This window comes from Camelus ferus, chromosome 8 (assembly GCF_009834535.1).
Source record: "Camelus ferus isolate YT-003-E chromosome 8, BCGSAC_Cfer_1.0, whole genome shotgun sequence".
Classification (NCBI taxonomy): domain Eukaryota; kingdom Metazoa; phylum Chordata; class Mammalia; order Artiodactyla; family Camelidae; genus Camelus; species Camelus ferus.
In genome coordinates this window covers 30,376,635-30,395,613 of record NC_045703.1, presented here as the reverse complement: position 1 = coordinate 30,395,613, position 18,979 = coordinate 30,376,635, and the positions used below count along the sequence as shown (strand labels likewise).

General features: G+C 38.5%; 1 protein-coding gene across 1 annotated transcript in view; it reads right to left on the bottom strand.

The window, feature by feature from the left end:
- Window positions 1–18,979, bottom strand: part of FIG4 (FIG4 phosphoinositide 5-phosphatase) — a 124,845-nt gene that overhangs the window by 41,449 nt on the left and 64,417 nt on the right. Inside the window, exons 16-22 of the mRNA XM_006187412.3 lie at window positions 16,107–16,245; window positions 10,030–10,088; window positions 8,635–8,782; window positions 5,974–6,057; window positions 4,014–4,209; window positions 2,957–3,039; window positions 598–684 (exon numbers count right to left, since the gene is read on the bottom strand). Coding sequence (XP_006187474.1) covers window positions 598–684; window positions 2,957–3,039; window positions 4,014–4,209; window positions 5,974–6,057; window positions 8,635–8,782; window positions 10,030–10,088; window positions 16,107–16,245 — 796 coding nt within the window. The remainder of the gene's footprint in view (window positions 1–597; window positions 685–2,956; window positions 3,040–4,013; window positions 4,210–5,973; window positions 6,058–8,634; window positions 8,783–10,029; window positions 10,089–16,106; window positions 16,246–18,979) is intronic.

Here is an 18,979-nt window from a genome sequence, read left to right as displayed (position 1 = left end):
CTGATGGCATTATTTCATTTAAGCGTCACCACCCTCCTATGAAACAGGTGCTAGTATTATCTCATTTTGCAGGCAAGAAAACAGAGCTACACAGGACGTAAGTTACTTGCTCAAGGTAACAAGCCAAGAAGCAGCACAGTAGTGAGTCAGGATATGAACCTAGTTCTGTTTTGTTAAGAATTTACTAAACACCAAGGTATTGACAAAACAGCAAGTTATTATAACTGGTGAGGACACATAGCTAGACAAGGTAAACCACTCCTGCCCTCAGGGGTCTTGTACTGAACTTGAGGAGCCTGTCTCCAGGGTCAGAGCCGTTTTTTCATCCCACTCTACCCCATGGAGAGCAGAGGTTCTGGAGGGAAGCCTCCACCACCTCTAATCCCACCTCCAAAGGGCACATTGCGAGTACAAGCCAGGCTGCTGCTCTCTGCCCCGTCCCCACAGCTGTCCTCGGATGCGGTGCCAGGAGGAGATGCTTTAGTGCTTATGCTGATCCGGTAATAAGACTGAGTGTTTTTCTTACGAAGTCTTAAAGAAAGCACCCCAAATGGCATGAATACAAAGATTTTTTACAAGGTCTAATCTAGTACTTACAGGTTTGTAACTCCATCTGGGCACCTGGAACAGAGCTGCTGGCTGCTCTTGTCTTGTCTGTGTTGACTCTGCCCCAGCTGCACAAATCTACAAATTACAAGGGATAAAAGTAAGCTAAAGGAACTACCTGCTGTAAATTCAGCAGATCACACAAAATGGCATGAGCATTTGAACGACAGTAATATGCTTATATCAGAAAAGCACACACAAGTACCGTGTGACACTTTATTTATAAATGGTTGCCTGATTTTAGAATGGGTTTATTAGAAGTAAAGGAGGAAGAACTCTGCTTAAAATGTAACTCATAACTATGGATGTAAAAATGAGACAAAATGTGTACTTCACTGCATTTCTGTTTACTCAAACGTGATACAGAGCTTGGACCAAAATGTCCCTGAAGTCAGGAAAACGATCCTGTAAGGCTTCACGAGTCTAAGGGAAACTGCAGCAGGAAATCTGAGGAAACAGGAGGGGCGGAGTCTGCAGTGAGAAATGACAGGGAAAGGCCAGGGTCCGGCTTGGGATCCACCTCCCAAAGCAGGGATGCCCCTGAGAACCCGGGCACGGACTTAGTGTCCTCAGGAGCATAAAAATCCCCAAGTGTGCACAGGGAAATATATACAAGATCTTCTGGTAGCTCACAGAGAAAACAAATGTGACAATGAATATATGTTCATGTATAACTGAAAAATTGTGCTCTACACTGGAATTTGACACAACATTGTAAAATGATTATAAATCAATAAAAAATGTTAAAAAAATAAATAAAATTATAAAAAATAATCCCCAAGTGTGCACCAACTACTCCTAAGAGGACTCGCCTGACAGGGAAGGGACTGAGGAGACCACCTGCTGAGCACCACTGCCCTGCCACTCCTTAGAGAATCCTCCAACACAACCAATCCAGACTTGAAGCTAAGGGCCAAAGGGAATGGCCCCAGGCCAGCTCAGCAAGACGAGAGGATACCTAGCAATGGACCACTGATATTTCTCAAGTGCACCCCTCTGAAGTGTGGTCTGTGCTACGTGCATCCATCTTCCCCTCAAGCGTGCAGTTTGCTGTTTTTATTAGCTTTTTTATTAGCTTTTTTTAAAGTTTGGGGAAAGTGCTGCAGAAACTCCCAATTATTAAATCATTACAGTGCTACAAACAAGTTTTAGATTAGCTTTTATCAACTTTTATCTTTAGCAAGTGAACACCCTTGACATACTGCTCTCTGCAATAAGCAAAGTCCTATGCTTCAGTCACTAACTCCAGATAATTCACTCTTCGAGACCATGTTGCTTATAAGGGCCCACTTCAGCTACTGAAGAGTTGAGCTACAGAGTGTGACAGCTGTGATGAATTAAGTCACTGCGTGTCTCTGTGTCCACAAGTGAGGAGGGTGTGGCTGGACTCTGAATGACTCAGTTGACGTCCAGTAAGATAGTGAGGCATAGTCATACCAGTGCTTCTGCAGTCGAGAAGTGCTGTGCATTCTTTTGTTTTACATATTCTATAGCAGGTCTTTATTAGTTTGAAGTAGAGAGCTGAAAAACCCAGTTCAATGGATTCTGAGAAACAAATACCCTCCTTAAAAAAGACCTGAAGATGAATGCTCATTTATATGATAGTTTACATGAGCCAAACGGATATGAAGTGGGGCCATGTTCACTTGCAATAATTAAGTCTTCCTAATGCACGCATTAGGCTGAGGGAGTGTTCACAGTCGTGTCGTCAGGTTTTTGAGGTTTTGAGATTTCTAAGTGGGGGTTTCTTCTGAGTCTGATCTCAGGTTCAATGAAACTATGAATCTTCTCTGCAGAGGCACACACGTGAAAATGTATCTGCTATTTCAGGGAATACCTTTTGGCGAGTCCCCCTCTTTTTAGCTAGATCTTCCTAATAAAGATCTAAACCATTCTGAGTTGGTACTCTTCTGTCACTGCTTCCTTTTCCCTCCTCTGCCACCACTCCCACCGGCACCCCCCGAACTAAACTGAATACGAGGTCCTCAATCGTCAATATCCTGGGTTTGTTTTGTAAGAAGGCACTTGATCTTGAGGATTTGTTAATGCACGAATGAAGAAACGAATTTGAACTTAAGTTTGCAGACAATATTTGGGCAGTGAAAATACATGTAAGCATCATACATTTTTATCACTGAGGGGCACTGAGAGTCTCAAGCAGTAAGTAGGTCCTGTAACTCCAAATATAAATCAACATTTCAGAATCTGACCTCCTAAATGTTACTACTGTATTCCAGTTACTTCCTTCTGTACTGCTGGCTATTTTCAATTTTTTAAAATTATACTAGATATAAATTAATTGTAATAATGCATTTGCGATTTCCCTTTAGCTCTCATGAAAATATTTTACCTTAAATAAATGGAGAGATCTTCTTCTGAGAGGCCATCTGAGAGGTTAATTCCATATACCTCTTTCATAGGCTGGACCACATTCTGGGGTCAAAAAAACCAGGAAGAATTTTTAGACATTTAGCATATTAATAATTTCCAAAGATGAAGAAAATGAACCTATGTTTTCCCACGAAAGCAATCACAATGTTTCTTCAACCTGTTCATTAAATTTCTCAGTTAATGGTTTTTTAAAATCTGATTTCATTTTCACTAAAATAGTTTATTTTAGGGTAAAAAACTATTAGGCAATTACTAATTGCTTTTGTATAATACAGGAGTTAGCAAACATTTTTCCCTAAAGGGCCAGGCAGTAAATATTTTAGATTCTTTGAGTCACACTGTCTCTGCCATAACCATTCAACTCTGCTGTGACAATGCGGAAACTGCACAGACAACAGACAATCAGGTATGGCTGGTTGTAAATAAAATTTTATTGAGAACAGGCAGCAGGCTGGTTTGGCCAATAGGCTGTAGTTTGCCAACCCCTGGAATAAAGGATTTGGTTCTTATATCAACACATTTTATTTGCCATATCTACCACTAATGACTTTTGGTTATTTCTGAAAATCAAATTTCCCCAAAGCTAAATTTGGTTTTTCTGTTGTTTACTTGCCTTTTGTTTTCCCTTAATATGCTGGTAATGTCAAATTGGACAGGATGAATTTCTCCCCTGGGGGTTATGACCCACAGGTCCAAACCCTGCATTCCAACAATGTGCTGAGCAAGGGAATAAATGGACCTTGAGTGGATGGGCTGCTCAAAGAGGGATGGGATTCTCTTAAGAATTCTGAAGTGACAAGAAACTGACTGTTACACCTGCGAACAAAAGCACCAGTTGTATGAAATTCAAAATGAAACCACATTCAGTAACGTCTTTGTCAAATGCATGCATCTCTGCAGTGCCTCAAACACCACACGTTAAATGGGGTGAGTGAGATAATGCGGCTGAAAGCAGTGTTTTAGGGATTGTTCTCCAGAGCCTCACGTGGGGCTGCACACCCTCCTCTGCCACACACCTCCGTCACTTTGGCACTGTCTCCCGCGTCGGTCATCTTCACTGGAGTGGAGCGCTGAGACACAGAGCCCTCGTCTTCCCGGTCAGTCCCAGAGTCATCCTCAGAGCTACTGGACACGGCCTCCTCGCTGGGGGGCGGCGGGGCGCTGGCGGCTGTCTTCCGCTGTAATACAGCTTCTTCTCTGTTGCTCTTGTTTCTTTAAAAAGATGAATGTGGGTGTGAAGCATCTGTTAAACCCTCAAGACTCGCTGTGGATCACTGTGTCCCAAAGCCTTAGTCCTAGTGAAGCATAAGAGATGACTGCGAGAAATGAGTTTCTGGCTTCAATTGGGCTAAAGAGAAAAGTTTAATATTTTATCATATACATGTACTGACCTGATGTGAATTTAATCTTGCTATAAACACAAAAAAGATGTGTTTATCATGTGCAGAAGTATCTTTTCACCACTTGGCTACTGTGTCTTCCTTTGGTAACTGAAATCAGTATTTTCAAACTTCATAGTACAATAACAGAAGGCTATTAAGTTTGAGATATTAGTAAAATAACCTATAATTTGTAGAAGCTTCAAGAACAAGTCAATAGCCAAATCTATATTTCTGTCCCTCCTATGAATTTTTATCAATCACAGTGGCAGCTAATTACTTGTACGAAAGTAGTGAGCAACTGATGAACATAAACTAACATTTTAAGTTGTGTTATTAGTAAGTAACTATTTGCTGAACATTCCTTCTAATGCCAAGGAGTAGATAGGAAAAAAACATAGAAAAAAGCCCACACTTACTTACTTTTATTTTAGTGCCAAATTTGAGAGTAGTTAGAATATCGTTTTTTTAGTTCAGAAAATATTTTATGGTAATATTTTTGGCTTTTATGAAAAATATTTAATATTTCACTCTTTAAAAAAATTCTCTGCAAAAGACTTAAAATACATTAATATTCTGCAATTTCTAGGAAAGAAATATATAATACTATCTGACCAGTGATTAAATATTACAGAAAATAAATTAATTTCTGACTTTCTGCAACTAAAAATTAAACTTGATAGCACTTCAGTACTGTACACTAATATAGTTGGTCATTTACGTATTTGTCCCAGGAACTCCTAAAATTCTAAATGTTCTGAGGATGTCCCTTCTTTTAAAATCCTCTTAGCATCTGGTCCAGGGCTTAACATGCAGCTATTTAAGGCCACATATTTAAGTTGCGTAAATGGTGCATCAAGAAAACAGTAATATATATCTCATTACATAAATCACAAGTGGCTAGAATCCAATTAGGACACCATACACACTCCCAGTTACAACTAGGACTCAGTATCTACAATCCGGCCAGGGTTTCTGGCCAGGGCCTAGATGAACTCTTATCACTGGGATTATTCAGGTCAATGGCAGTAACAGAGATTCTTATGCTAGAACATATTTCGTTCCAATCCCAAAGCACAAAGACTGTAAACATGGTTTGTTTTCTTCCTCATATTATTATTATATATAGCATATAATAAAATAACAGTCATCCCCAAAACAATGTTATAGTAATACGTAGAAAATCTACTAAGTTCTCTGTCTGAGCATATTTGCTTTAATGTTTCCTCAGGATGCCAACAAAAATAAATACAATGAATATAAAATTTTACCTAAGTACTTTATGTTGTGGGAAACAGAGGATGCTGAGTTATTAAAGGACATAAATAATATCTGCTACTTGCCTTTATGCCATCTGTGAGACTCCTAATCTAAAATAATAAAATGCACCGTGTTGCTGAAATTCCCATAAATTCTTTCAGTGTGGAACACTTTAATGATCCCAGTGCTATAAATAAACTACCTGTATAGATGCAATGAATAGACTGTGCTCCAAACTATGTGACTTGAAGTTATTAGTTTTTGGTGGAAATTATACTGCAAGTGCTATATTATTTTACACTGATCTCTAAAATTTCATTCTATATGCAAATCTTACCCCAATACTGATTTTCCAGTTTCATCTGGTTTACGCACAGTAAATGGACTTGGATCAATGCCAACGGTCTTAGGCATAAAGTCACTGAAGAAAAGGGAAAAAAAACTCTGTGTGAATCACTGTCCATCCAGACGATACCAGCTTTCATCTTAATTCACATTCTTATACCCTTCCTTCTTCGCCCTTGGAGCTGTATATATTCTAAGCATACGTTCAGGGGCGTTTAGGTGACCTGGACCATAAAACTTCATGAACTAATGGCACTCGGTAACTTCAATGCTATCAGTCTTCACAGTGAATTTTCTCTGACTATGAGGCCTGACAGTTGTGAATTTAAGATTCTGTGTCTTGAAGCAGAGCTGATACCTGAATTACTGCTAAGAGGCATACCCTCTGGATGTATATATCACAATTAGTTTTCAGGTAAATTAAACTCATAAAGCCAATGACAAAACACTAAGCCACTCAGCTTTGTGGGCAATGTTTTTATTACACTATACCACCTAAGGAGGCCGACATAATCAAAGCCACAGTGGGATGAACCAGAGTATCAACATCTACCTCATTAGGCCGGGGTTAATTCATTAGAACGCTGTTGGAACACTTTAAATAGAAACTGCTAATTTACCACTTACTGAGATAAGACGAAGCGACTTCCTCACCATGTGGTACTTACCTTACTATTACTGCTGAAGCCAGACCGAACTCCTAAATAGGTGCCAAAAAGCCAACTGTTGCATGATTTATGCGGGTAAGACTCTTGACTTCTGGCAAGGATACTGCTCCAAGTGTGTGACTCATTATTATATTTTTGAAGGAAAAGAAAGTTACATTGAGTCTGACTCAAAATGCTGACTTAACAGTTTGAAAATGTTGCTTTTAAAATGTAAGTGGTTTAATTTTTCTTTTTGAACAGACACAATCATTCCTCATTATTTATGGATGCCATATTTAAGAATTTGCTTGCTCACTAAAATCTGTCACCCTAAAGTCAACACTCAGAGCTTTTATGATCACTTGCAGACAGGTGCAAGTGCAGAACAGTGAACATTTAGAGTAACCCAACACTCTTGTTCCCAGCTGAGGCAGAACAAGGTGACGCTCTGCCTTCTTGCTTTAGTTCTCACGCTGAAAACAAGGGTCCTTTTCACAGTCTGTTTAGTGCCGTGTTTTTCTCATTTTTGTGCTTTTTGTTGATGATCTCAATGTCTAGAATGGTCCCCAAGCACAGGGCTGAAGCTGTCTAGTGTTCCTACACACAAGAAAGCTGTGTGTTACAGAGAAAATACATGTGTTAGAGAAGCTTCATTCAGGCAGGAGTTACAGTGCTATTGGCTTTGAGTTCAATGTTAATGAATTGACAATATATATTAAATATGGCATCTTAAACAGAAGCACACAAAGAGAGATTATGTATTGATTTGTTGACGAAAATGTGATGACCAGAGGCTTGCAGGAACCTAGCCCTGTACTTTAAGAGGAACGGTTCAGTGTTCTCTAACTCAGGGTTTGCAGGAACTTTACAGAGCATAACTCTTGCAAATATAGAAAATCAACTGTATATCTGTATATACACATTCATATAACATCACTCATCCTTTGGTGAGTTTAAAAATTCTGGAATATGACAATGATCTTACAGTTAAAACTGCTTAACTTTAACAAGGGTAACTGAAAATCAAGCAAGTAAAAATACCAAACTTTGTGTCTGAAAATGAAGCAAAATGTAAAGTGATTTCTAGGAAACAAACTGTAGAAATGTTTCCACATGTACTATGTTAAGTTTAGGTACACCTATATCACATTTGAAGAGAATATGAATTACACAATGTAAATACAAAAAAAGTAAACTTTACAATAAAACAGAATAATCAAGAACTGATTTTCTTTTGCCTAATTTTCTTATTCTAGTCCCATGATTCTTCTAAAAGGCCCCAAACTCTAAAAGAGACAGAAAAATGAAGTATGTTCAAAAGTGACAGACCAGAATAGAAAAAGACTAGAAACAATGTCACATGAGTTATGAAAGAAAGAAGGCTATTTACCCTGAAAAAAATTAATATTTCTCCCTCAAATATCTAGAGGGCTGTCATACAGAAGAGGAACTAGATTTGCCCTGTGCCTAATAAAAATAGTACTGGCATGGCAGCCGTCATTTACCAGTCACCCACCTGCGTCAGGTAGTACATTAGGCCCTTGGCACACGTGTGTATGTGACACACTCCCCTATTTATGTGAAATGAAGAAACTGAGACCCAGATAAGTTAGATAATTTTCTCAAGGTCACACAGGTAGGCAGTGGCTAGTCTAAGATTCAAATTCTAAGCTATTCTAATACAAAAGACTATGCTCCCCCCACCCCCACTAATTTACAGTAGCTCTCAATTTCTATGCTCAGAGGGTTTATTCCAAATGACAAACTAGGACCAACGGGAGGCAGATTCTGAACTATCAAAGAGAAGGATTTAACTCCAGCTGTCTAACAGGGGAAGGACTGCCTCCTGAGTAGCAGGCTCCCCATTGCAGGAGGAATTCAGAGGCTGGACCACCACCTGCTAGCAGGCTTACAGAACAGATTTCTGGTAAAGTAAGACATAGTTATATAAGCCAGGAAAATTCTAGTTCCCCAGTCCTTCCAGTTCCAGAGAACTCACAACGTACCGCGCTGAACTCGTCATAGCCAAGCAAAAGGTATCATCAAAACTACTCAGCTCGTAAGGACGGAAGAACTCGTTGTGGATGTCAATCTCCTCTTCGCATTTGTGAAATTTCTTCACTATCAACTTCTTTAAGTTCGCAGCACAGATAACTAAGAGAGATACTGCCTGTTACTCTCAAAGTCTTTAGATTATATCTCGCAAACATTTCTGTAACATCGGCTGTGCTCACAGAGAGCACGTTGAACAAGGCTCAGCTCCCTCCTCTGACACTTTTGCGCCGGGAAGAGGAATGAGATACGTGCACAAACACGAGCTGCAAAGCTGAGCACGACCAGCTTGGAGGAGGTGGGGGGGCCTTTCTGCGAGCTGGGATCGGGGCAGGGAATTACTTTAGAAATCAAATTACTCAGCTCTTAATTCCTTTTTGCTCTTAAATAAATACCCTCTGCTTTCTAGATAAAAATTGTATGGCTATTTCACTATATTTTCTATTTCACATCCTGCTTATGGGCAATGTTAGACTGTTAAAGTCCTACCTTTCTCCCAGAACAGCCAAACCTTCTTAGCAGTATGAATTCTGATTTTGCCCAGAATTTCAAGGTTATAAATACTTTTTACAAGTTAATTAATAATTTATTAAGAACTAAAAATCATTTGCCATCTCCTTACTTCATGGCCTTCACCGCCTAAAGTTGGGATGGTTAACCATGAGGAGGTGGGGTCCTCAACTGGAGTGTTCCAGACTGGCAATAGATCTTAGCACCCTTTCACTACTGGGGAAACTGGCTTGTCCAAGGTCAGAGGAACCAGTAACAAACCAGGACTAAACTCTACCTAAAACTGGGCAATTACTTAAATTTGGAAATGCCATTCTAAAGTGTTATACATTTGAGGCTATTTTTTAATGTAGAAATTTTCCTGCCTTTCTGATAAATAGATAACAGAATTTAAACTTTAGTGACTAAAATGTACTTCCATACACATAACTGTGCCTTTTTTCACTGCTTAGATACAGAAAGCTTTTCCTCCTTGCGAATAGGTCTCACTTCCTCCCCATTCCCCCAAATATCTAGAAATACATTAATTACTAATTTAAAATGAGGAACTAATATATTATATCCAATAAACATTTGAGGGAGGTACCTAATCCTTGTAAGACACGGTACAAGGTATTGGCCTACTTAGATAAGAGACGTATAACACAGTCTCTGTCTTTAGAAAAAGCTGTCTAAGATGTTATAAACTCCTATGTATTATAACAGCAATGTAACACTGAGTAGCCATTCATTTCTCTCTAATAAAATGTTATATGCAAAGAATTTAATGTTTAAAGTTCATTTAAAAATAATTCCAAAATATATTGGAATAAAAACTAAAAGAGAAAGAATGTACTTACCTTCATCATAAGGCAGTGGTAAATGTTTTATTACCTCTGGTGTCCACCAGTAAGTATAACTATAAAATAAAATTTAAAAAAAGGATAAGACAGACTCAATGTAAATGTTAGTTTCCTGCAATTCACTGGATAAAAAGTATTGTAGGGCCTATAATGAGATCCTGTGCCGTACTTCAAAGTTAATTTTTTTCTCTTTTAAAAACAGGTCTGTGAAGCTTTTGATCCAGTTCATTCCTTTCCCAACTCCTTCTTGTTTCAATTCTGTCATAAATCTACAAAAATGCCATGAACACATCAGAGTCAAGATGCTGTGATGTTACTTACTTTTAGCTAAAAAAGGTTCGGGTACACTGAGCCGACTCCGGGAGGCCTGCTCACTTCATCCCAGGGCCCGTGCCTGCACCATTACCCTGCCGCCCGGGAGCAGCTGGACTTTGACCCAAGTCCTACAGGTGGGATTCTCTGCGTGTAGTTATCTGAGAATTAGATTACTTTTTCTACTCTGTTCTGTGTGTGGGTCTATGTATACGGTTAATTAAAAAGGTTCAGCAAAATCGTTAACTGAATGGATAGCCCTAAAGACCAAGTTTCCTTAGAAAATAATACAGGTTCTGTTAATCTTTAACTGTAAATATTCACTCCTTGATTACAGAGCCCAGTCAGAGGAAGGTGGAGAATGTCAATCATCTGGATTCCTGCCTGAACATTCATCCGCTGTGAGCAGAGAATACGAAAGCATCCTGAACAAACGGTCTTTTCTCTGAACACTGAATTTAATTCTAAATCGAATTCTGAAGAAATGGACATTTAGGAAGAAAATGCTCTATCAAAGCCCTGATGAGAGCTAGGAAGGGGAATGATGTGAAAGGAGATGCCAAATTAAAAAAATTTTTTTTTCAAAAGGTTCAGAAAAAGCCTACAGCCAAAAAATGCTAAAAGATGGTTTTAAATAAATGAAAGCTTTCTAAAAATAAAATGCTGACATTACCATCTTGAATAATCCCAATTATGATGAATGAGGAGTATTTAAATGAAAGAGGCAACATAGAGAACTCTCTTAGAGATGGCAAGTGGAATACAGGACCAAGGAGGACGAAAAAGGGACCAGGATGCCCAGTGAACTGTGGTGGGGCGCCAGTGCTGTGATAACAGGAGAGGCTCCTAGAGTTTTGCTTGAGACTGAAGTTATGCTGTGGAGCAGTGTTTCTCAAAATCAGTGCACACACCAGCCACTTGGAGACCCTGTTAAAAGGCAGACTCTGATTCAGTAGGTGGGGCCCGAGATTCTGCATCTGTGACATGTTTCTGGGGATGCCAGAGGGGCTGGTCCTGAGACTGCTTTTTGAGTAGCAAGGCTGTAGAGCATGAACAGAACAGAAAAGGATAAGTCTGCTTCTTCTGGAGAATTCATTCAGTCTTCAACATTTATTAAGCACCTACTGTGTGTCAAACACTGCTCTGTGTGTTAGAAATGCCACATTGAAAATAATGACAGAGAAAGTAGAACTACTTAATTCCAGTATTGTTCTTATCTTCTCCAGCCATGATAAGTTTCATGCTGGAGAGAGAAAAACACAAGACAAGAGGGAACTGTGCACAGCCCACGAGATGGAAGGAAGCAGCAGAGCCCCTCTAAGAACACTCAGGTGTCCTGGTACAGTTGAGATCAATATGCTTTTAAGGAACAGTGAAGAATGGAACGTACACTGGAAATGGGCAAATGCAGTCTCGATGCTCAAAAGCGAGCAGGTGAAAGATTTCAAAAACTATACGGCAATGAGTGTGATGTCAATGCCGGCGAGATAAGAGAATCAGGTAGTTACTAGAGATGTGTTGTGAGCAACCTAAAAAGGTGATCAGTGACTTCTACGAATCCAGATATACTCACTAAAACAAGTCACATCAGGCTAATCTCATTTCTTTTCTGATGGGAGAATCAGAATATCAGATCAGGGGAGTGAAAAAGACATGGGCTAACTGTTTAAGAGGGGTGTGTGTGTGAGAGCGAGGGAACGAGGGAAGGAGGGAAGGAGGGAGGGAAGGACTGAGCCCGGGACTGGGGGAATCGTCCTCACCTCCACCACCCAGCACATTTACTCAGAGGAAGAGCATCTGCACCAGGACAGAAATCTGCCTTGGGACCAGGTATCAGAGGATGGGAGATTGCAAGTTGGTGCTACTTCTTTCTTTGCATAAATACCTAGTAAGTCAGCTTCTTTTCTTTTTCAGTCCCTAGTAGTAAGAGTGTTCAATTCCATGGGCTCACACAGAAAGGTCAGGAAGATTTTAAAAGACTCTTTAATTCCCATAGCAAACTTAGGAGCCCTCTGAAATAACAGATATGCACTTGAGCAAAGCAACTGATACTTGTGAACAAGATAAGAAATGTGGGCAGGATGACAGTATAGCCAGTATTGATAGTATAGTAAGTTACAGCTATTTAAAGGGTTCCAACCAAAAATCACAAAACAGTGTTAAAGTGGAAAGAGCTGTCTGGTGGTATCCTACAGGGCTCTGCCATCTGCCCTCTTCTACTCCAGGACTTACCCTGTTTCATCAAGGACTTGTTTTAGGATCAAGATGGCCAACTGATTAAATCTGAAGAAGGTACAAAGCTAAAGGTAATAGTTAAAAAAAAAGATACATATTTAAATACTTTTTTGGAAGCAGGCAAAGTATATACAAGCGTGACGAGATGGCACAGATAAGGCATTGCAGTGGGACGTGTCAAAAAGTCTTGAGAGTTCTAATGGATAAAAAGCCCAGAGAATTAACATTATGATGGCATTGCTGAAAACAGCTAATGTAACTTAAGCTTAATGATAAAAACAGAGTATCAAGGACAAGGGGAATAGCGGTACCGATGGTCCCACAACAGTTGGCACAAATCAGACCAAACTCTGACTACTGTTGGACCCAGATCTGGATCCCACAGTTTAAAAGAGCACTGACAGAGACTGGAACACAGAAGAGAGCATTCTGAGTGCTAAAGAGACTCAAAACCACAGTCTAGGAGAAACTGCTAAGAAAATGGAGCTATTTAATCTGGAGAAGAAGGGATTCTGAGAACATGTGAACTTGTCTTCAAATATTTAAAAGACTATCAAGCGGATGAGGAAATTGTGTTCTTAAGATCTCATTGGGTTGAACTAAGTTTAGTAGGTAAAGTTATGGAGGTGATCTCGGCACAATAGAATTGTGTAAGTGAACTGTCTGAAAATGACTGCCTCCTCAACCAGGCATGTCCCAGTTGACAAACCAGGGCCAGTCAGCAGAGCCTAGATGACCTCCACTGGGGAGACACAGAGGGAACTCCCCTATCAGACAGAGAACAGAGCCAGGAAACCTTCCGACTCTGAGTTGATGAGGTAATTAACTAAAAGCATCTGGGTGCCATTATTAACACTGATTCAATAACTGGCATCTGAGATGATGTGTGACATATTAATCTAATTTAGAGCAAAGCTTCAAACAGTGGTTTTGAGCAGATCAATAATGTGGGGCTTTGAGTCACAGATGTAGTTAGTTACCTGAAGGGGACTGGTTTGGATGAACTCTGGACAGAGCTAGGTTTATTCCTCCTTCCCTTATCATTCAATAAAAATATTATTTCAGAATAAATCACTGGTAAACACAGTATAAAATACAGAATGGTCACCAAATGTGGAACACAAGCAAATACAAAATAAGGTTAATTGATATTATGTTACAGTAAATGATAGAATAATATCATCTAAGTTTGCAGATTTTACAGCCATCCTATATGATTTTCAATAAATGTCACAACTAGAAAATGTAGTCTCTTTAAAGAATAAGAACAATACTAACATCTGTTGGACTTACTATGTGCTAAAGATTTATATTACCTAATTCTCAGAAAAACCTAGGTCGGACACCATCATCTCTATTTTACTAATGTGGAAACTGAGAATTGGACCAGTTACGTGACTTGCCTCTGGTCACCCAGGTATGAAGGGAAGGTAGTCTCTCCAGAGTCTGGCTGCTTGGAGACTGTGTTTACTCTGAGTCAGATCCAGTACTAAGTATTTCCCACACTTTGTCTCATTTAATCCTCAAAATGACCTGTGAGATGTGTGTAGTCATCTGCATCTTACAGTTAGGAAAACAAGTTTTTCCAGAGGCTAAGTAACAGGTCTAAGGCCATGCCCTTGCAGAAATTTCAGCTCAGCTCCTGACAACCATGCTCTCATCTTGTTACTGATTTTGGCTAAACTGTTCATTTCTTCTGAGGATTATAATACTGATTTAACTGTCATCAAAATAATCTGTATAGGTTGGTAACACTAGAAAAGTCCAAAATAAAGCACTGAAATTTTTCCTACACGCTTTATAAATACTGTTTATGAGCAGTATCAATTGTGGATGCCAAAAACCAATTTTTGGAATTTTGACATTCTGGAGAAGAAAAAAAAAACAGACCAAATCAACTGAGAGAGCCCTAATATCTACTTTGATAAAACTTTATTCTCAGTTGGCAGGCTTGTAGCTGACACATTCTCTCTGCACCTCGGTTTCCTTTAAAAAAAAAAGAATGGGAATGTAACATCAGCTTCCTTTTATTCCCATGAATAAACTCCAACACTGCCTGCCTCAGTTATGTAACTCAAGGTAAGCAAGTGGTTTAATATATGCTTGTAATTTACAAGCTAATTTTCAGCAATAGAAAATCAAGTTTTGTTTGTTCCCAAGTTGTATTTTAATAGCTTCAATACTTTAAGAAAACACATAAAGTTTCAGAAAACCAACCACATTTACCCATAGTCAATTGCATCACCAAGGCTAAATTTAGGTATTTATACTCATCTCTCACCCAATAAACATAATTAGCTCCAATTTTTGTCAGCAAAAACCCTTAGCAATCATTTATTAATACTAAACTTAGTGGGAAAACTAGCACTGCTTCATGTATAGGGAAAGTAAGCTTAAGGATTAAGCTGGTTATTCCAGTAATATGCAATTAAAAGAATGAAACTGAGAAATGTATAAACTCTGACATTCCCTTAATGTTTTAAATATTCCTGAAGTAACAAGAGAACTTGGTAACCACTGTAACATGAGCACTTGCCAATTTACCAGTTGTTTGTGGACTGTTCACATGATTGGCACAGACTGGCAATGACCCCAGTGGTGTTTGGGAGGCATCTTTGCACAAAATAAGGGCTGTATCACATTGAGCAGCATGAGGGAACCTGACATCACAGGCCTTGAGCAGAAGGGCCAGGCTCCAACCTCCTATGTGAAAAAATGTTACCTATCATCAGTACATGACTCTTCAATTAAAAACACTAGAGTCTGTTGGTTAAAGCCTCACAATGACTCTGGGATGTGAACCCTGTCATTTACGTTTTGCAGGTGAGGAAAAGGAGGCTTACAAAGAGGTTAAATAACTAGTCCAAGGTCACACAACTGCAGAGATTTCAACCTAAGTCTACTTGACCCTGAGGCTTGTGCTAGAAGGCGTCCTTTCAGAACACCTCAGGTAAACAGTTCATTTCTTTCGGGACTATGACTACCAATTTAACTGTCATCAAAATAACCCATACTGGCGAATGACCCTAGAAAGCCTGGATGGAGCAGTCAGGGTGGTGGGAAAGTGGTATCAGCCACTAAAGCCACTGCTCTGGTTTCCCGTCCTTCCCAGGGTTGCCTAGAGCTCCCTGTGCTTCCTGGAGGAAAGAACACTGGCATTCCAAAGTGACGCTGCTTAGACGCCACATTAAAATCCCAAGACCGACTCCTTAGAAGAGTTCTTTGTCGTTCCGCGTGTGGAGGAAGCACTCAAAAATGATGTTCATGGTTTGCTTTAGTGGAGCTTCAACTTATGGTCAATGAGGAAGCTCTGAAACTTTACATCTTATGGAAAATGTAAAACGTTAATCAGCAATGACGATTTCTCAAACCTACTATCGGGACATCAATGATGCTAAATTCCTCATGGCAAACATGCAGCAGGACTGACTACTTTAGCCTATATGATTATTTCTCAAAAAGAAAGTATCTCATATTCAAAGTACCATCAAATCTGAGTTTACATAGTACACTAGAAAGAAAAATACCTTCTTCTTGTTGGTAAAAGTCTCATGGTGTTTTTATGATGCAAATAAAAATCTGTTGGGAGTTCCCAGAGGTGAGGTTTCCCTTCAGTGGGATGGAAAACTCCCAGGAAGAGATTAATGGAATCTTGTCTATCAGCATCTAAAAAGCAAAAATATGTAATTTAGGAAATCCATTACTGACATATACAACTCAGGGAATGTTTTCTTAGGAGGATAAGGGTACAACTGTGATTTCATGGAACATACCTCTGAAAATAATAGCATTTGTACTTCAAAAGTCATACATGGAAAAAAAAGTCATACATGCATGCAAAATCTAAAACAGCCACCAAGATTTTGAGAATTAAAACTTTGCTTCAAAATATTTCCTTTTACTTAATATCTCTCATTATAAGGAAGACAGTGAACATAAACTGCTTCTTGAATTTGAGAGATTCTTAAAAATCTTTAAGAACTTCCATAATGTCTTATTGATTTTATTTTAAGAATAAAGACATATTCTCACCATATGTTAGTTCACCTGAAACAAAACAGCTTCACTTTATTGCAAAGACAAGCAGAGATGTCAGAGACAAATAAAATGACCCAATTCCTACCCATACTCTGTTGCACCACCTTGAACAAGTCAGTTTTCAAGTTTCTACTTTTAATCCGTGAAAAGATATTCTCCATTTCTTCAGCAGAGACCATGTTTACACTTTCAGTCCCCCTCAGCTGTGGGTCTAGCCATTCCCTTTTATATTTGATAATGAAGGCAGAATGAGCACATGCAAAACAGCCTCATTCTAACCATTCAAACACCCCACAATTACCTTTTCAAAATACACTGCAAACTAATAAAACAGACCATATATATTTTATATATATACACACACACACACACACACACACACACATATATGTATATATATACACCCACTGTAGCTCCTCTTTTTTTTTTTTTTTTCTTATTTTGGTAGAAGTGATGATAAGCACTGAAGTGACCTCACGCGCCATCCCCCCTTCTGCACTGTCACCTCCCTTGCATCCTTCATTCTTTCCCCTCATTTCCTTCTTTCCATTCTTGTCTCCAAGCCCTCATATATTCAAGTTTGGGGCAGACATCCACCAAATAAGTAATAACCTCTTTCCGAAAATAAGCACAGAACTAAAAAAAGAGCACAATAGAAATGACTGCTTTTGAGACAAGATAATATTATCATAAAATCAATTTTCTTCCAACAGTTAAAATGAACACAGAAAAACCTGAAATTAGCAACATGTTCTCATGGGCTATTTGCTCATTTCAGCAAAAGCAATAAATGAAATATGGTACATCAAACATGTATACCAGATATATGTTTTGACAGGAACCACGCCATTAAAACAGCCCTTAACCTTTCAGGCTAAAAGTAATATATAAAAGGGATGTGTTTATATGCTGAATATCTTTGGGGTCTTTTTTCCCATTTTTTTGAGAAAAAATATCAAGTGTTAAATGATGCAGACATTACTACCCCAATTTGCACCCTCTTAACACAATACAAAAGTAAACAGACTGCTTTTATAGTAATTATATTCTTTATGCTTCTTGAATAGCCTTAATGGCACTTAATAATTCATATCATATAGTAACTCAAAATATCTTAATCCTATCTAAAAAAGCTCTCCATTATTAGCCATGTTTTCACAGAGCTTCTTTTATCTTTTATTAAACATAATAGTAGCTTCCTTTCATTTTTAGCAAGTATGGTAAAATGTAAGATGTGAGAAATACAACCAAATAAAGGACATTTCTTCTAAGGATTATAACAAAGATCTTGAAGGCACTGCTGTTATTATAACTTAAAATATATCTACGATATACATGGTCATCTACTAAGCTTGGACTCTCGGGTCAGCCCTAATGAGCCTGAGGATCTGTTCCTGGCCACTTTTGATTGCGAATAAGGCCGCCACCTTCAGGACGACAGCAGTTCTTTGGATACTGACAAGAGCCTAAAACAGGTAGGTTCTCTGCAGTTGTGGATAACAAAATGATGACCGACTTTTGTATTCAATCATGCTTCAAAGGACACAAGAATATGCACCATTCAAACTCCATCCAAACAGTTAAACACTAACCAGTTTTATTACCTACTGTATTTAAACAGATCAGGCACGAACATAATAATTCTTTTTAACTAGCCAAAAATTCATTTTGAAACTAGAATATTTGATCGAATATTAACTTCGTGATAAGGTGGCCTCTGAAATGAGTGATGGAAAGGGATATTATTCAATAAATAGTACTGTTTAACTATTGGTGGGGAGTGGACAATGAAATTAGACCCATACCTCATACTGTATGTTGAAATAAATACGAATTAAATGTAAGAAAGACAAGGACAGAAGGGACAGGCTGGGAGTTCGAAATTTGTAGATACTGACAGGTATATATAGAATAGATAAACAAGATTATACTGTATAGCACAGGGAAATATATACAAGATCTTGAGGTAGCTCATGGTGAAAAAATGCGACAATGAATATATGTGTGTTCATGTATAACTGAAAAATTGTGCTCTACACTGGAAATTGACACAACACTGTAAACTGACTTTAACTCAATAAAATAGAAGTTAAAAATAATAATAAATAAATAAAAAGAAAGACAAAGAGAACAAAGAGAAACATGCAATTTTAAAAAGAAACAGACAATGAACATACAAAAATTCAGCTTTACCAGTTATTAAACAAATGCAAATTGAAAACAATATACCATTTTCTACCTATTAAGCTGGCAGGTACTTTTCAAAATGGGCACTCCTATACTCTGGTGAGGGAGAATTAACTGCTATAGCCTTTTCGTAAGGCAATTTGGCTACAACCATATGTTTTTTTTTAAAGGCCCT